Source organism: Poecilia reticulata, linkage group LG11 (assembly GCF_000633615.1).
Source record: "Poecilia reticulata strain Guanapo linkage group LG11, Guppy_female_1.0+MT, whole genome shotgun sequence".
Lineage (NCBI taxonomy): Eukaryota > Metazoa > Chordata > Actinopteri > Cyprinodontiformes > Poeciliidae > Poecilia > Poecilia reticulata.
In genome coordinates this window covers 11,856,883-11,872,528 of record NC_024341.1, presented here as the reverse complement: position 1 = coordinate 11,872,528, position 15,646 = coordinate 11,856,883, and the positions used below count along the sequence as shown (strand labels likewise).

Here is a 15,646-nt window from a genome sequence, read left to right as displayed (position 1 = left end):
TGATTTCTTTCTGCAGTGTCTGCCAAGACCCTGAGGCACAAAGCAGGGAGTGTCAGACAGGTTAGGAGTCTGCCTGCGTGTGTGTGTACACAATTCAAAGCGTCCTCAGTAACAATCAGCTCCCTCGCAGGGCTACTGTAGGAGCTGTCAGAGAGAGGGCTTTAATCTCAAAGGTTTATAGCTGACAGCAGCAGCCAGCGAGACATCGAACCCCAGGGAGGATCCCCCCACCCCTCCTGGGGATGCAAAACTTAGAGGAGGACAGATTGTTGGCATGTGATAAGACATGAAGATGAACTCTGAGCTAGCTACTCTTGCACAGGCAGAGGAGGATATAGTTGACGACGATGATAATGATGAAGACGACTGTGAGGGGGGCACTGAGGATGGAGATTGTGGTGTTTCGGACACATGTGCGTTTGACGTTCCCCATTTTCCCTACATCGACGATGAAGATGTGGATGAGGAAGAGAAGGAGAGGAGATGGAGAGATGGAGGTGACTGCACTTTGTTCTCCAGTCTTTTTGAAGAAGACTTTTGCGGTTCTTCGCCCTACAGATACGTGGTGGTGTCAGGAACGCCGCTGAAGATCTTGGAGCATCTGCTCAGCGACCTCCGACTGGACGATCAGAGGGGAGCGATGGAGAACAGAGAGAGTGGTAAGGTTAAAAACACACACCAAATAATCCAGGTCACAAACAATAAAAATATTGATTCGGAATGTTAGAAAAAAACTAAACTTGAATTTAAAACGGTGATGGCTGAAGTCAATAAGTGCTTTTAGACAAATAATCAAACCGCACCGATCACATACCTGACTTTGCTTTTGTAAAAACACACCAGGGTGCTTCATACCACAGTACTTCCTAGGAATTAACTTTTCAGTGCAGCACAAGTTCCAACACAGTCCAGCTTTCAGTTTTACTCTAATCTCAAGTGGCTTCAAACCCACGAGGCATGCACTTTCTGTCGGAGCCTCTATGTGATTGTAGCTGCATGTGTCAGCCCATCCAGGTGCAGTCATTCAACCATGTGATTGCCTGTAAATATGAGGAACATTTAGGAGGTTAAATGCTATAATGAAACTGTGAAATAACAGCTTGAGGGCACTCAAGACATTTCTACAGGAAGTAATGTTCAGAGATATTTTGAATTCATGTCTTAGTTTAGCTGTAGCTGGTATTTGTTGGTATTCCTTGTGGTCTTTTTAATAAAATCTGTGTAGCATGCATCTTTAGTCAGCCCACTTACTCTGATAGTTCTCAATAAAATCCAATATAACCAGTAGCCTCCAGGAGTCAGCTAATTGTTCAAAACAATTTGTGTGTGTCTTGGTATAAACCAGACTGTTCGGTGAAGAACAGTCTGGTTCTTCAGTATTATGAGGTTGTGGAGAAGATTAAAACAGAGGAGGGTTATTAAACATCATCCAAAGCTTTGAAGATTACACAAAGCAGTGTTCTATTAATCATCTGAAAATGGAGTACGACACAGCTGCAAACCAACCAATGCAAAACCCGTTAGTCTGAACTAGGAGGGCATTACTCCAAGAAGCAGCCAAGAGGCGAATTGTAACTCTTGAAGAGCTGCAAAGATCCACCGCTCAACTGGGTTAATCTGTTGAAATGACAACAATTGCATGTAGAACAGAGGCAAGAAGAAAAAGTGCTATTGGAGAACCCAGTAAGCAGCAGTGCAAACATGTAATCTGGTCAAATCAGACCAAAAGTGAACATTTTGACCTGCATGGTATGTGGTAGAAAAACAACACTTCAGGACTTTATCAGCATCAGGTTGAGAGGATAGAGTATTTCACCTGAGGCATCGTAGCTCAGCAGTTTTGATGGAAGAATGGATGGAGCGAAATACTGAATCTGGCTTTCCACAGGATTGTGAACCTTAACATGCAGCCACAGCTGCTCTGAAAAGGTTTTTAATCAAATCTGTTTCACGTATCAAACTTCAGAAATTTCAGACCTAAATTCATTTGAAATTAAGCAATTAAAATTGCTTCTCATTTAGACTCTGCATCTGATTGAGCACAAACTATTTTTAAGCAGTGCAATAGCACAAATTTTTGTTTCTAGATGGGCAAAATGCTGCATGGTGGGGCAGCTGATATCACTGATGCCTTGCAGCAAGAAGATCTTGGGTAGAATCCCAATTAGAAGTTTTATGGAGCTTTTTAATCTCAATGGGATTTTCTTGGTGAAATAAAGGTTAATAAAAAAGTTTACAAAATCTCCCAGTTCATGTGTGGATTCTCTCCGGGGCACGACTTCCTGCCACGCTCCAAAAACATAAAACCCACGTTTTTTGGTTACTCTAAATTGTCCTTAATAATTCTAGCATGTTAATGAATGTGAATAATTTTGAAAGAAATTGTACAGTGCAGTAATACTATCTTTATGTGTTTAATACTATCTTTATGCGCTTGATAGAAGTGGTTTATGCATGCATACTAAATTGAAAGTCTCAGATTTGCTCAACATTTCCAAATCTGATTACCAATAACCTTTCTAAATTCGGGATTAACATTCCTGCAAAAGGTAAAACAAAAATGTGTATTTATGAAAATTTGTTCCAGCATACCATCCTCAAAATGGCTTTTTCTTTTTTTTAAATAACACTTTAAGCATTATCTTTGAGCCAAGAGCTGCTTAAATTCTACTTTTATTACTTTGGTACATCAGGGGACACTAGTTGGGTATTATTAAGCTATCCCACCACCTGTTAGGATTTGTTTTTGCTTTTAAAGACAAGGAGTCTTTATGCATCAGCTCAGACCTCAGTACCAGCAGCTACGAATAGTCCACAGGGAGCCATCTCGCTGAATTGCAGGAAGCAGAGGAAGAAAGAGGAAGAGATAAATGTGGGAGAGAACTGAGATGGGCTTTGTCGAGGAAGTCCGGCTAATATTTATTCACGGAGGATAGTAAAGGAACGTGAAGAGAGAGAGAGAGAGAGGCAGGAGTCTGAGACTGTGCCCGTGTTTGCCTGTCCTGTGCGCTCATGCAGCCGCAGGAAACATGTACATATATGGTGTTTTGTATGTTTGTGTGTGTGACTCCCTGAGGTGGTGCCAAACATCAGTGTGCTGTTTTAACTGACTTAGCTGTGCAGCGTGTTGAACCTGCTCTAACATGCTTTCATGGAGAGAGCGCGATTACCTAAACACCCCGTTGCTGTAAACACAAAAAACGCACAGACACTCACAAAGGGGGGAAAAAAAACAGAAGCAGCAGATTACCACGATTAGTTCAGCACACACTTTTTATCCACCTTTTTCCCTTCTTGCTCACAAGAGATAAAATCCCCAAGGTCAGAACTGAATGAGTTATTCATTAGGGTGCTGCTTACGTGTGTGCGTGTGTGTGTGTGTGCGCTGCGCCATTTGCAACTATGTGTTTGACTTTGTGCATGCCAGCGGGCAAACGCAGGGGGGCATATGTTCAAGATGAAAATGGATATTTATCATCGCACCGAGCCGAGAGAGTGTGAGCGTAGGAGGAGAGGAGTAGTAGGAGGAAATATAAACGGCAAGTCGTGGAAAATGAAAAACGGGGCATGAAGAGAAAAAGGGAGGCTGTTGGAAGACTTGATGGAGCGGCCAAGCGGGGAGACTTGGAGAAGGAACAGACCTGGTGGAGAAATAGTTTTATCGATCGCAAAGTAAAGACGGTAACAGCGAAGCAAGTTAACAGCCTTTTGAAATATGACGGGGCCCTGTCAGGCCCTAAAAGTGCCTGAAATATTTCTGTGCAAAAACTTGCAGTTTTATTTCTAAAAGAAGGACAGCTGATCAAATATTAATACCACGGCCTGTGCTCGGTCTTCTATAATTGATTTCTGTGCTCTCTGCCTCACGTGGCCACATTTGGGTCACATTTTTTATTTTTTCTTTTGCAGGAAAACACTTTGACACCACACACACACACACACACACACACACACACACACACACACACACACACGCACACACACACACGTGAACACACAGAGTACTCCTACCGCACAACAATGGCTCATTACCCATGGGCGCTGAGGGCCATTTCCGTTTGATTCATACCCAATGATCACCTGCTGAGTCTCGCATTCTCATGATATCCCACTTGCACTTCAATCTGTTCTACTCTACCCGTGCTGTGATGAAAACACTTGAGTGTTCATGTTCATGCACAAGCCTGTAACTTCATGCAGCTGATCTATCTGATCAGCTGCATGATCTGATAGATCAGCTGCATGATCTGATAGATCAGCAGCTATCATCTATCAGCTATCAGCAGCTATCATCAGCTGCTGATGATATCATCAGCTGCTGTAGCTGTAAAGAAAACGTTTACAGCTACGTTTTCTTTCTACGGCACATATATTACCTAACAAGTTTCAGGCCCACAGCCTACACTTAAAGCCTCAGCTTCTACCTTTAAGATAATCCAAATATGCTTCCTTGAATACTTTGAATCTTCCTCGGTCATGTTATGAATACAAACACTATCCATAATAACAGCAGTAAAACCGTCAAACATCTGGTACCTGAGTTAAATTTTCTAACTTGTATGCAGTTTGCAATTGGTGTCTTGTATGTGATACAGTGTAAACTACACCTTCTACATGGATCCAACTCACGAGATGATTCACTGTAATGGTTTCACAAAGAAGAGCTAAGGTTTTCACAAAGATTTGGGGAAATTTAGATATCTCAGTTTCTTCATGCCAAGCTGATCCTGATACCCAAAAAATAATAAGAAAAAGAAGTGAAGTTCTGGGAGGTTTTATTTGTCATGACTCATGCTATAATATTTGAAGTAACATTCATTCTTCATATCTATAAGCTTTTTTTGGGCAATTGATTTGATTTCAACGCCCTTCATGGAGAAAACAAGTGTACTTCGGTAGTGGCTAAGATGTTTCATCTGCTGATCTCAAGTGGAGAGAGTTCAAGCTTTACCACTTCAACACTTTAGTGAATGCTGATCTGTTTATTTCCAAGTCAACATTTAGTTTTAATTTATTAAATGTCATGTTGACACGTTCTGGCTCTTTTACCAGAGGATATTCAGCCAACAGAGTGGTTACTGGGATAATTATCATCATTACTGGTGTAGTTCTATTTTTTTTTCTTCCAGAAAGGAATGTTGCCTTTTGTGCAACATCTATTGTTTATTTTTTTATCTGCCAATCATTGCTTGGTCCTTTATTAATTTCATCAACTTCATAACAAATTAAAGGGCTTCAGGTGTCAGATGTTGTCTATTCTAAATGTTTAATAGCATAAAGGAAGTAATATCAGAGGTATTTAAAATGACTCACGATGATGATGTGCTTTGTGTTACAGAAATGCTGCTGGACGACTTCCTGCTGACCTACCTTGTGTTCATGTCCACTCATGACCTCTGTCAGGCACTGCTGGGACAATATCCTTACAGCATGCAAATCCCACACACAAACCCTTCACTTCTTGGTTTGTTGTCTCCTTGACCACGTTCACTTATAGCAGTGCACGCTGCAGGGGCCAGGAGGAAGGCAAAGACGCCCTCTTTAGGAAGCGCAAAGTATTGCGGCTTGTGTCCCACTGGAGCAGGCTTTACAAGGATTTCCTCAAAGAAGAGGAGCATGTCAGGAGCTTCATGAAGGTATGGCAGTCACTTCTAACACTTGCTTGTCAATGGGTTTCCATTTACACACCCTCATTTTGATCTTAAGGTGTCCTTTTTTATTATAAGGTAAACTGAGGACTTTATTTGTGTGGCTTTTTTCTTTTTGCTGTTAAATGTTAACGTTTCCAGCTCTATAAAACCATCATGGATTGAAGGGGCATAGTTGTAGTTGTTGATCAGTAATGGAAATAACTAGCTCAGGTTTATTTATTAGCTGTAATAAGTAATAAGTGAGTTTACCAGAAGAATCTGACCGGACTTCTTTTTGGATCCTCCCAGAGGGGCAGCGAACACAGACTCTGTTACATCCACACACTCACCCCTCCACTTGCTCGTTCTTTCATAAACTGACTGCTCCTTTGCGCTCTCACGGGTTACCATAGAAACCAGAGTGGTAGGATTGGCAAGGGTATCATTTTATGTGGAGTGCGTAACCCAGGTGATAGTTGCCTAGTAACAGAGGGATGAGAGGGAAGCTGGGATTTGCGGGGCTACGGAGGGTCAATGACAGTGATAAAGAGGTGTGTGCGTGTGTGTGTTTGAGTGTGTGTGTTTGCGTGTGTGTGTTTGCGTGTGTGTGAGAGAGAGTGTGTTGAGCTGTACAAGGTTATTATTAATTCTACACCATACACACATGTGAACATGCTTGCACTTCAGAGCATGTGCTTCAGCTCATATTGGTTATTAAATCAGCTGCTCAGACTGGTAATGATGAGCTTAATGGTAGTTTGATTTTTTCTGTTTCTTATTCTGATATTTTTTAAAACATCTGACTAATCTCACTAATTAGAAAGCTTGTATTGTTAGTTATGAAAATGAAACTTGGCATGTTTGTTTGGGATTGCGGCGCAAAAAATTTCTATTCATGTGTGACCATGTGTGTCTTTGTTTGTTTTTATTTAATTAGATTTAAAAAAAAAAAAAAAAAAAGCTGAAATAGTTCTGCATTTCTGATATTCATTGGTTTCGGTCAAAGTTCAACAATCAGAAAAATAAAATTTTTAATTATGCAGTTGCAGTTGAGGAAAAAGCTCCTAAGATACTTTTAACTGAAATCGTTAGTTCATTCTGTCTGAAAGGATTTTTTTATACTCTAAGAGACTTTTACTTGATATTCACATATATTTTTCACACTTTCACTAATTCCACATTAAAATGCAATCACAGCTGCAAAATAAAACCTCAGTATATCTCACAATAAACCAGCCTATGCCTACTGGAAGATTCAATACATAAAGCTAACACATATGGTGTCAGTTTGTTGCAAGTTGAGGTTTTTGTTGTTGTTTTTCTCACAACCCTGGCTATTCAGCATCACACTAACCCTTTTGGAAAAGACTAACTCTTCCTTTAATAAGTCCTGCTGTCATCAATGATCATCATCTTCCTGTTCTGTCTGTCAGACGCTGTACAGGTACGTCCTAGAGGATCTGTATGAATTCCCCTCGCTGGAGAAAGACCTGAAAGAGTTTCAGAAGCTTCTGCGTCGCAGACAGTAAGCACTTCTTGTCAAATGGGATCGATTTAAGTTTGTGCGTCTGGTTGCTAAATTCCTGCTTACTACTGTGTGTGTTATCGTCTTGTAGCACAGTGGACGACTGCCCTCCCAACCAAAAGGTACTTAAAGTAAGCAGTTTCACATTTAAAAGTACATGAAGGTAAACTTAAAAGACGTCACGTCATATTTAGAGGTTTTCAAAACTCAGTGGTTGTTGTTCTTTGCCTGTCAGAGTAAGCAAGCGTACCAGCAGATGAGCTTAAAGGAGAACAGTCTGCAGCTTCGCAATTCACCAGCGGACCAGAGAGAGGGTGAGTGAGACAAAAATACAAAACAGCTCAACATAATTATGGATAATAACAGAATTTTGATTTATGTAAATTTCCTAAACAAAGACGGTTCCCGTCTTTGTCTCCAATTTTGCACTTAACATTAATCTAGTCAAGCGGTCCTCTTTGAACTTTGCTTGTGTTTTTTCCTGAAGCTCTTTGCTTCTTCTCCTTTATGGTAAATATTTTCAATACATTTTCCAGTGATATGTTGCGTATACATGAGTCCTGACTCCTACCTAAGTGTCCACACACATCCTGCTCTGGAGGCTCGGGAGCTTCTGCGGATCCTGGGTCTGAAGCTGGACAAAGCAGAGGAGGACATGGTGCTGGCTGTGGTGTCGCATACCGGAGGTGCACAGTGAATTCACACTGTTTTTCAATAAATAAATGTTTCTCCTGAGATTCACTTACGCAAGAGTTTATAAAACCTTATGTAACTTCAGACCTAGTGATGATTTGCTGGATGCTTTGTGATCCACTATTTCTAGAACATACAAACCCAAATGGAACTTGACTTCTCTCTCCTTTTTTTAGATTATCTTAATTGTCATAATCATTTCTCCTTTTTTTTATTATTTGTCTCTGCAGAGCGGAGGATGTTGCAGCCCAGCGACTGTGTCTATTCAGAGTCTCTGACCCCACAGGGGAAGCTGGTGGCCTGTCACAGGGACCTCACTGAGATCTTGGTGTGTAAATATCCTTTTGTATTCATGAATCAATTTCTCTGTAGAGATGAATCTTAAAATAACAATGCACTTCCTTAGAACATTTTCTCCTTATGGTATTGTTATGTCCGCAGCGGTATGTTATAATCAGACATCGGAATGAATTTTCTGATTTTTTTCTTCTTTAATTCATGTTATAGAATAGTAATTAGGATCACTTTTATTAAAGCTTTAATTTATTCAGACGAGGAGACAATATTTAATGCAGTTTAAATAAAAAAGATTGTCTGTGTATCTGACATTTCTTTGATTTATTTATTTTTTTTCTGTGTTTGTATTTGCAGCCTCCGCTTACGGACTGCGCCGAGTTGAGTAGGAGGCCGGTTCGTCTCTTAGGCATCAACACCTGGGATGTGGCTGCAGCGCTCACACACCTGGACTGGAGCCTCTTCAAATCCATCCATGAGGTATCTACACAGAAACATAAATGAGTTGCATTCAAGCATTTTAATGTATTTCAGATCAGATTGTGTCAAAAAATTTAAATAACTGCAAGTCTCACCACAATTGACTTTGCAAGTAATAATCTTTTAATTAGTGAAGAACAATTCCTACACTTTTTGTCAGAATTTATTTAAGGTTGCACAATATTAGGAAATCAGCAAAATTGTTGAATATTGACGATATTGGTAGCAATAAATTCACATTGACATTGTGATAAAGCTGACATCTTTACCTGCTTGGAATCTGGCGTCTGTGTCATATTTAGCATTAATTCATGACACTTGAACTCTAATTCTGAATAAATATAGCATTTCTGCTCTTACCTTTGTGAGAAATATCAACGGGAAATATGGTGGACGGGATAAACTCCCACTGCAGTTGATGCTGACACAGAAAAAAGTTCCCAAGATACTAAAGATGAAAAAAAATCCTGTCAACTGTTTTGTTTTGACAAAACAGTTGACAGGCTTGACTGCAGACTTGTGGGAATACTGTGGACTCATTCTAGCTTTCATTGCAATATTCTGCAATAATTTTGCAATAGTAGGATTTCCTTTGTTTTTTTGTTTGTTTTTTATGGTCATGGCTCCTATTGATTCACAATTAATTTATTTAAAATAATGTTTCCATGCGTCATGCAGCAGGAGCTGGTGTACTACACTCTGAGTCGCGCTCCTGGCTCCGGCCACACGGCGGCGCTCTCGGTCCTCCTCCAGCGCTGTAACGAGGTCCAGCAGTGGGTCATGTCCGAGGTGCTCATGTGTGTGTCGCTTAATAAGAGAGTGCAGCTGCTGAAGAAGTTCATCAAGATCGCAGCTCAGTGAGTGGACACAAAATGAAGAGCGGAAAACTAATTGGGAGCATCAAGATTCTGATTTTGTTTCCATTTTGTTTTGTTTTTTTCCTTCATTTGTAGCTGTAAAGCCCAAAGAAATCTGAACTCTGCGTTTGCCATTATAATGGGTCTGAACACAGCTGCTGTCAGCAGACTAAACCAGACATGGGAGGTAAGGATGTGTGTTGCTGGTCTTTGACTTAGATTTAGATGCAAACTCTGCGCTGGACAATTATTACATTCAAACACTCTTGTTTTCAGAAATGCCCTGGGAAATTCAAGAAGTTGTTCTCAGAGTTGGAGCTCATCACGGTGAGAACAGAGAGAAAGTGTTGCAGGCAGAGCTTCAAATGAGCTCCAGCATTTTTTTTCTTTCTTTCTTTCTTGATAGACAAATCCTTAAATTTCTCCCCTTCTTTTCAAGCCTTCTAAAGCTTTTCTCTCTTCCTCCGACTCTTCACAGGACCCATCTCTGAACCACAAAGCTTATAGGGAGGCCTTCAAAAGGATGAAACCTCCTAAGATCCCTTTCATGCCTCTTCTCCTAAAAGGTATCCTCTAAATCCTTCACTCACACATAAATATAGATTTTAAAAACAACACTGAGTTAAACTTTAATATGCCTGTCCACTGCTTTTAGATATCACTTTCATCCATGAAGGAAATAAGACCTTCCATGACAACCTGGTTAACTTTGAGAAGCTGGTGAGTGAAGTCTTATGTTTTTGTAGATTAAAACATTTAAATCAAACATTACAGCAGATTATTTATTGAAAATACTTGAGATTGTTTTTCTGTAGAATAAAAAAAATTAAACTAAATCCTCCTTTGAAATGAATGACATGTAGGTGACAGAATATGTAGAATTTACCTTAAAAGATCTTCTATTTTTTCACAGATAATAATGAAGCTTTAGTGTTTGAATATATCCTCTCTCATTTCAACAGCATATGATAGCAGACACAGTGAGGATGATTCGCCACTGCCAAAGTGACCAGTCAGGTGTGTATCAGTATTTATGAATATTTGTTTTAATGGCAAAATAGATATAGAAAATAGAAAAAAAAGACAAAGTTAATTAGGATTTTGGATTTAAATTGAATCGTGCGGAGAGAAAATTGTCAGAACATTTTGGTTTCTTATTTGCTAAATCTGGAAAACCAACAAAAAGAAAAAACGTGAAACGGATATTTGTACTCTGATGTTTTTGGGCAGAGGAAGAGCCAAGTCAGTGTCTGGTATGTGGATCTACGTACAACAAAAAAAGAAAACAAACACTTCTTAAGAAGCAGGTTCCAACCGAGCATGCGGAACAGCTTAGATTTTCTTTTTTTTAAATCAGTGCAATGGATCAAAGTCATAATGTTTGTTCGTTTTTCCGCAATGACGGCTACTTCAAGAACTAAATGTTTTCCTTTGGCTCATATGCATGAAATGCTTCCTTGAGCACTCAAGATAACTTTTCTTTTTATGTTGCACACTCCCATGTAAAGTCAATAGGGAGTGGTGGCGTTACAGTGTAATTTAATAATTATGATGAGTACGTCTCTAAACAGACCAGTTAAACACACAATATAAAACAGTGAATCTTTAAACTCATTCATAAGAAAACAAAGAATGAGAATCATGTACATATTTATTACTAATTATTTAGGATAATGCCTGTTTTATAAAACATAAAGTCAATTTGAGAAATGCGCCGTCTAAATGTGTAATGTTGTTTTGACGTTTGCTACTACCTGCTGCCACCTGCAGCTCAGTTAGAGCATTGCATCTGCACTGCTGATTTGGTTTTCTCTTACAGTTACCAAGCAACAGTTTCTACACGGGCTTTTTGTTTTCGATTTATTTATTTTTATACATGTCCATTGAGCTTCACAACGGGACGGCTTCCAGGAAAGACTCGTGTTTGACTTCAGCACATGTTCTCCGTCTGTCTCCTAGGCAATGAGGTTATCGGAGTGGACAGCGCGGAGGTGAGAGCGAGCGTTCACTACCTGCACATCATCGACAATCAACAGACGCTCTTTGAACTGTCGCACAAGCTGGAGCCGCGTGCTTAAGCGTAAGCCTGTGTGACAGTGGGGACGCTTTGTACAGCAAACTGTCGCACGTACACTGCAGCAAGATCACACAACCAGCAGTGCTGTGAGATGGACTGCAGTCTGTCGTCCAACACAGTCCACTCTCAAAAGGCTTTCATACACTCAACATGTGCTTGTGAAGGGTTTCTAACCTCCACACGCTCCCTGGGAACCTTCTGCAGAAACCGAATCCGTGCAGGAAGACGGAGAAACCGAGCTAAGCGTCGAGGAGGCTGTGATTAGTTTGTACAGTACCTGCTAGGCTGATTAGGCTTTTGTTTTGTTCTCGTCATCAGTTGGTTATTTTTCTATTCGTCAGGTGGAATATTCCTTTATTTTTGTGAATCCCACTGCTCCCATTGAACATCAACAAAGACTTGATAACCGCATCTCCATTTCAAACCCGAAAGCATTTAGATTTTCTTTTTTTTTTTTTTTAAACAAAAAAAAAAAATGTGCGTCAGACTGTCCAATATGATTTCTATTGCATATCTCACACTTATTTTCACAGACATGCTATTAGGTTGTGCAGCCTTTTTAGTTATTGTGCAGGAATAACTAAAGCCAACTGGTTCTGGGTTTGAAAGCCTGAAACAAACCCTCGTACTCTCATCTCTATGATGTTTTATTGTGAATAGAAACGATTAGTTAGCTTTGTACATACTGTGGAGCTGACGGTTTTCAGTGCCAAGCCTTTCTGTTGAGCGCTGCAGCTCTCCTGTTCTGTTTGCCCCGTTAACAAGCATGACGTCCGTCCGCTCCTTGGATCATGTGAAGCCAACCTGACTCCTCGCAGAGATGCTTTCTGTCAAGATGTGCTATTGAACCTGGTCTCTATGGAAACAGTCCCAGCAGAGATCAATGTTTTCGCTCTTTTTTTTTTTCTCTTTTTTTTTCTATATACATATATATCTTTAAGGTTTATTGTGTCGATGTCTTTTATTCGAAGTGCAGCACAACAGAACAGCTTTGTACCACTGATTCACTTTCATAGGAAGAAGACGGATAATTAATACCTACTGACTGAAAATAGTGTTTCATTTTGAAACGATCTCATTTATACTGTGAGAACTAATTCAGGACACTGACAGATTAATGGAACCAAAGGAAATGGATTTGAGATTTTTTTTTTCTAAGTCACTGTGGGGGAAAGCCCGACTAGATAATAACATTTTCTATTTTATGCCCGCACACAAATGCAGCACGAAAGCAGAAAGCTATTGTCTGACATACGGATCAAAAAATCCTTCTTGTTGCTCATTGGTTATTTTATTACATTTCTGTAAATGCCTTCAGTTTGTTTTTTCCCCCTTCTTTTTGTCACTTCCTTGCAACAGTGCAGTGATATTCTAAATGTTAACTCAGACAAGCATTTGCTGCCTTTTTTGGACTTTTATAAGGTTTCAATTAGGGATAAAGTGCAATACTGTGAAGATTCTCTTACAAGTGTTCATTTGGATTTCAAAGAAAGAGATTTTTTTTTCTTTTTTCATGGTTGTTACATCAACAGGAGACATTTCCCCAAATTGTGCCAAATGTTTTCTAGGTTCATGGAGTGAAGAAATATTTCAAAATGAAAAGTTATCAGTCTTACTGTTACCATTATGATTTGGATCCATTTGGAAGCATTGTTGAGAGCTTTAAGCGCTTTATCTTAACAGGATTAGTCGATAAAAGTGAAAGATGTTGTTCAAGCGCTTATCGTTTAAGATTTACTTTTGGAAACTGAAACTATGCCGGTAAATCCGCTGTTTTGAATTTGTTCTTCTAGAACTCGGTCGGGATAACAGCAAAAAATGTTACAGTCGTAAATTCAGCGTAGTTATGCCCGAAACCTGTTAAACAGCGTACCAGCAACCTCTTGGTGTACTGAGATAAATCAATTTGAGATGTCAACTTTTTTATACGATAATCACGATTAAATCTTTAACAATATTACAAGCTTTGTTGTAAAAATGCTCCTGGTGACGCTCTCACAACGAATAGTTGCTTAGACTTATACATCAGAGCACACATCTGAGTTCAAAGTAACATTCAAATGTTTTCTTTTTGGTTAGCATAGAGCCGTGCATGATGTACATACAGACACCCTTTGCTGATCATGTGTAAAGAAGTTAAGTTGGTTATTTATTAAAAACCTGTGTTTATTTATAGTGACTAAACGTCTTTGGTTTTTGTGCCATCCACAGTTTTTTTTTTTTTTTTTGAGGAGAGCAGGTGTGAGATTAATTAAAGCTGCAAAGCATCCGGGGGTCAAATACGTTTTGTGCTGTAATGTAGCCACTAGAGGGCAGCAGAAGTGCAATAAGTCTGTCAAACGTTGAACGGACAATACAACAGGAGGCTGTATTCAGTGTTTTATTAGCCGCTGTTATAGAAGTGTACAGTTCTGTTTTTTTAAAGCTGTTGTTCAAAACTTGTTTGCATGATAAAAAAAAAGAAAAATACACAAAATTCACAATGTAAGAGTTTAAGGAAAAGGCTTTGTACAATTGTAATATTGTTTATGTGTAAATATGCCTATGTTTGGTATGTTATTTATCAGTTGTAAAATGGAAAAGAAGTGAATCACAAAGCAACTCGTCTCCTTGTCTTCTTCAAACCTCAGGCAACTGAAGTCTTTTTTTTTCTAAAATGCAGCTTCATCATTCAAAATTCCATTGGAATTACAGCCTAGGTCAGGGGTCCCCAAACTTTTTCCTGAGGGGGTCACATAACTTTTCCCTTCTCTGGTGGGGGGCCGGAGTCAGTTTGTAACAGAAAAAGTGTGACAATTGTAGGAGTGCCTAAATGTAAGACTTTATTATTTTCCAGAAAGCACAATCAAATAACCCTCTCTGGGTTCTAACCAGAAAAAATCCAGGAAATAACGCTATTTATTAAATAAATACCGTATTTTCCGGTCTATAAGCCGCACCCCTACAGTTTTTTTTTAAACCAGTAACCGTACACAAATAAGCTGCAGATATCTCTGCCGCTCCAGGTTTTCCACAACACTGTAGCAGCAGCAGAGGGGGGCAGACACCCAAAATTTGAGTCATAACAGGTCAATTGAATATCGCATTTATTATAGTTGAAAAAGAAAAGTTGCCAAGTTTAGATTTAACTGAACTGATTACGGTGGTTTCCGAACCGTAACAGTAAAAGTGCTGATCCTTTGTGTCTGCTACTAGCATGTGCTAAATGAAAATGGGCTTTTTTTTTTTCTTCTTTAGATTTCAACAGCAGCTTGCATCTATTATTGTTGCACTACTGCCATCTATTGGATCCTAATATCTGTACCTCAAATTCTCATAATGTTCCCAGTATTATTTTAAAAAACTAAAAATCTTTTTCCCCTCAATGCTATTTAACTGATCAACAACATTCTCACATTTCAATTCCCTATTAAAACCTAATTCCGTTTTAATGGGCACTTTCTTCTTTTATTTCCAATTTTGACTTTATATGATCCTGCTAAAGAGCTCCCTGGTGGTTGAAGAAAAATCCACATATAAGCCACATGGTTCAAAGCTTAGGAAAAAAGTAGCGGCTTATAGTCCGGAAAATACGTTAAAAAAATCTAAATGCTCTCTGGTATTGTATTGGGGGCCGGATCCAGCCCGCGGGCCGTAGTTTGGGGATCACTGGTCTAGGTTGTGAGACGTTTACAGGTGAGTTGGTTCTTGACTCATTTGACATATTTTTTCCCCATTCATCTACTGAAATATCCTAATTGAAATACACTTTCCATGACTGGGCAATGTTTCCGAAGAGCCATAAATGAGCCAATTATAAGAAAATGAAATTAAACTTCTGTTAAAGCTTTTGACTTTCCAGTAGTATCAAAAAAGCAGTGTGTTTCAGATGGGGTTTTAAAATACACCCACAGGTGAGCCTCCAATTAACTCAAAAGTATAAACTTCTAAACTGACAGGAAATTACAAAATAACTTGCTATATTTTCTGGAATGTAGCAAATAAAAATGGTTTGGATAACTCCAACTAACCTAAAATGAGAAATGTTTGATCTGATTTAACTTCAGACAGTGGGAAAATGTTTTGCTTTTGTCTTTTTATATTGTGACAA

General features: G+C 39.2%; 1 protein-coding gene across 2 annotated transcripts in view; it reads left to right on the top strand.

Moving 5' to 3' along the window:
• rapgef5a (Rap guanine nucleotide exchange factor (GEF) 5a) overlaps positions 1 to 14,157 on the top strand; it is a 47,565-nt gene extending 33,408 nt beyond the window's left edge. The window contains exons 11-26 of one of the 2 annotated variants that reach the window (XM_008421770.2): positions 559 to 659; positions 5,339 to 5,417; positions 5,492 to 5,636; positions 7,064 to 7,155; positions 7,247 to 7,286; positions 7,391 to 7,469; positions 7,692 to 7,841; positions 8,079 to 8,176; positions 8,500 to 8,622; positions 9,301 to 9,479; positions 9,576 to 9,666; positions 9,756 to 9,806; positions 9,958 to 10,045; positions 10,135 to 10,199; positions 10,442 to 10,496; positions 11,439 to 14,157. In XM_008421770.2, the coding sequence (XP_008419992.1) occupies positions 559 to 659; positions 5,339 to 5,417; positions 5,492 to 5,636; positions 7,064 to 7,155; positions 7,247 to 7,286; positions 7,391 to 7,469; positions 7,692 to 7,841; positions 8,079 to 8,176; positions 8,500 to 8,622; positions 9,301 to 9,479; positions 9,576 to 9,666; positions 9,756 to 9,806; positions 9,958 to 10,045; positions 10,135 to 10,199; positions 10,442 to 10,496; positions 11,439 to 11,557 (1,555 nt within the window). In that variant the 3' untranslated portion in view covers positions 11,558 to 14,157. The remainder of the gene's footprint in view (positions 1 to 558; positions 660 to 5,338; positions 5,418 to 5,491; positions 5,637 to 7,063; positions 7,156 to 7,246; positions 7,287 to 7,390; positions 7,470 to 7,691; positions 7,842 to 8,078; positions 8,177 to 8,499; positions 8,623 to 9,300; positions 9,480 to 9,575; positions 9,667 to 9,755; positions 9,807 to 9,957; positions 10,046 to 10,134; positions 10,200 to 10,441; positions 10,497 to 11,438) is intronic. The other variant, XM_008421771.2, reaches the window with a different exon arrangement.
• The last annotated feature ends 1,489 nt before the right edge of the window (positions 14,158 to 15,646 follow it).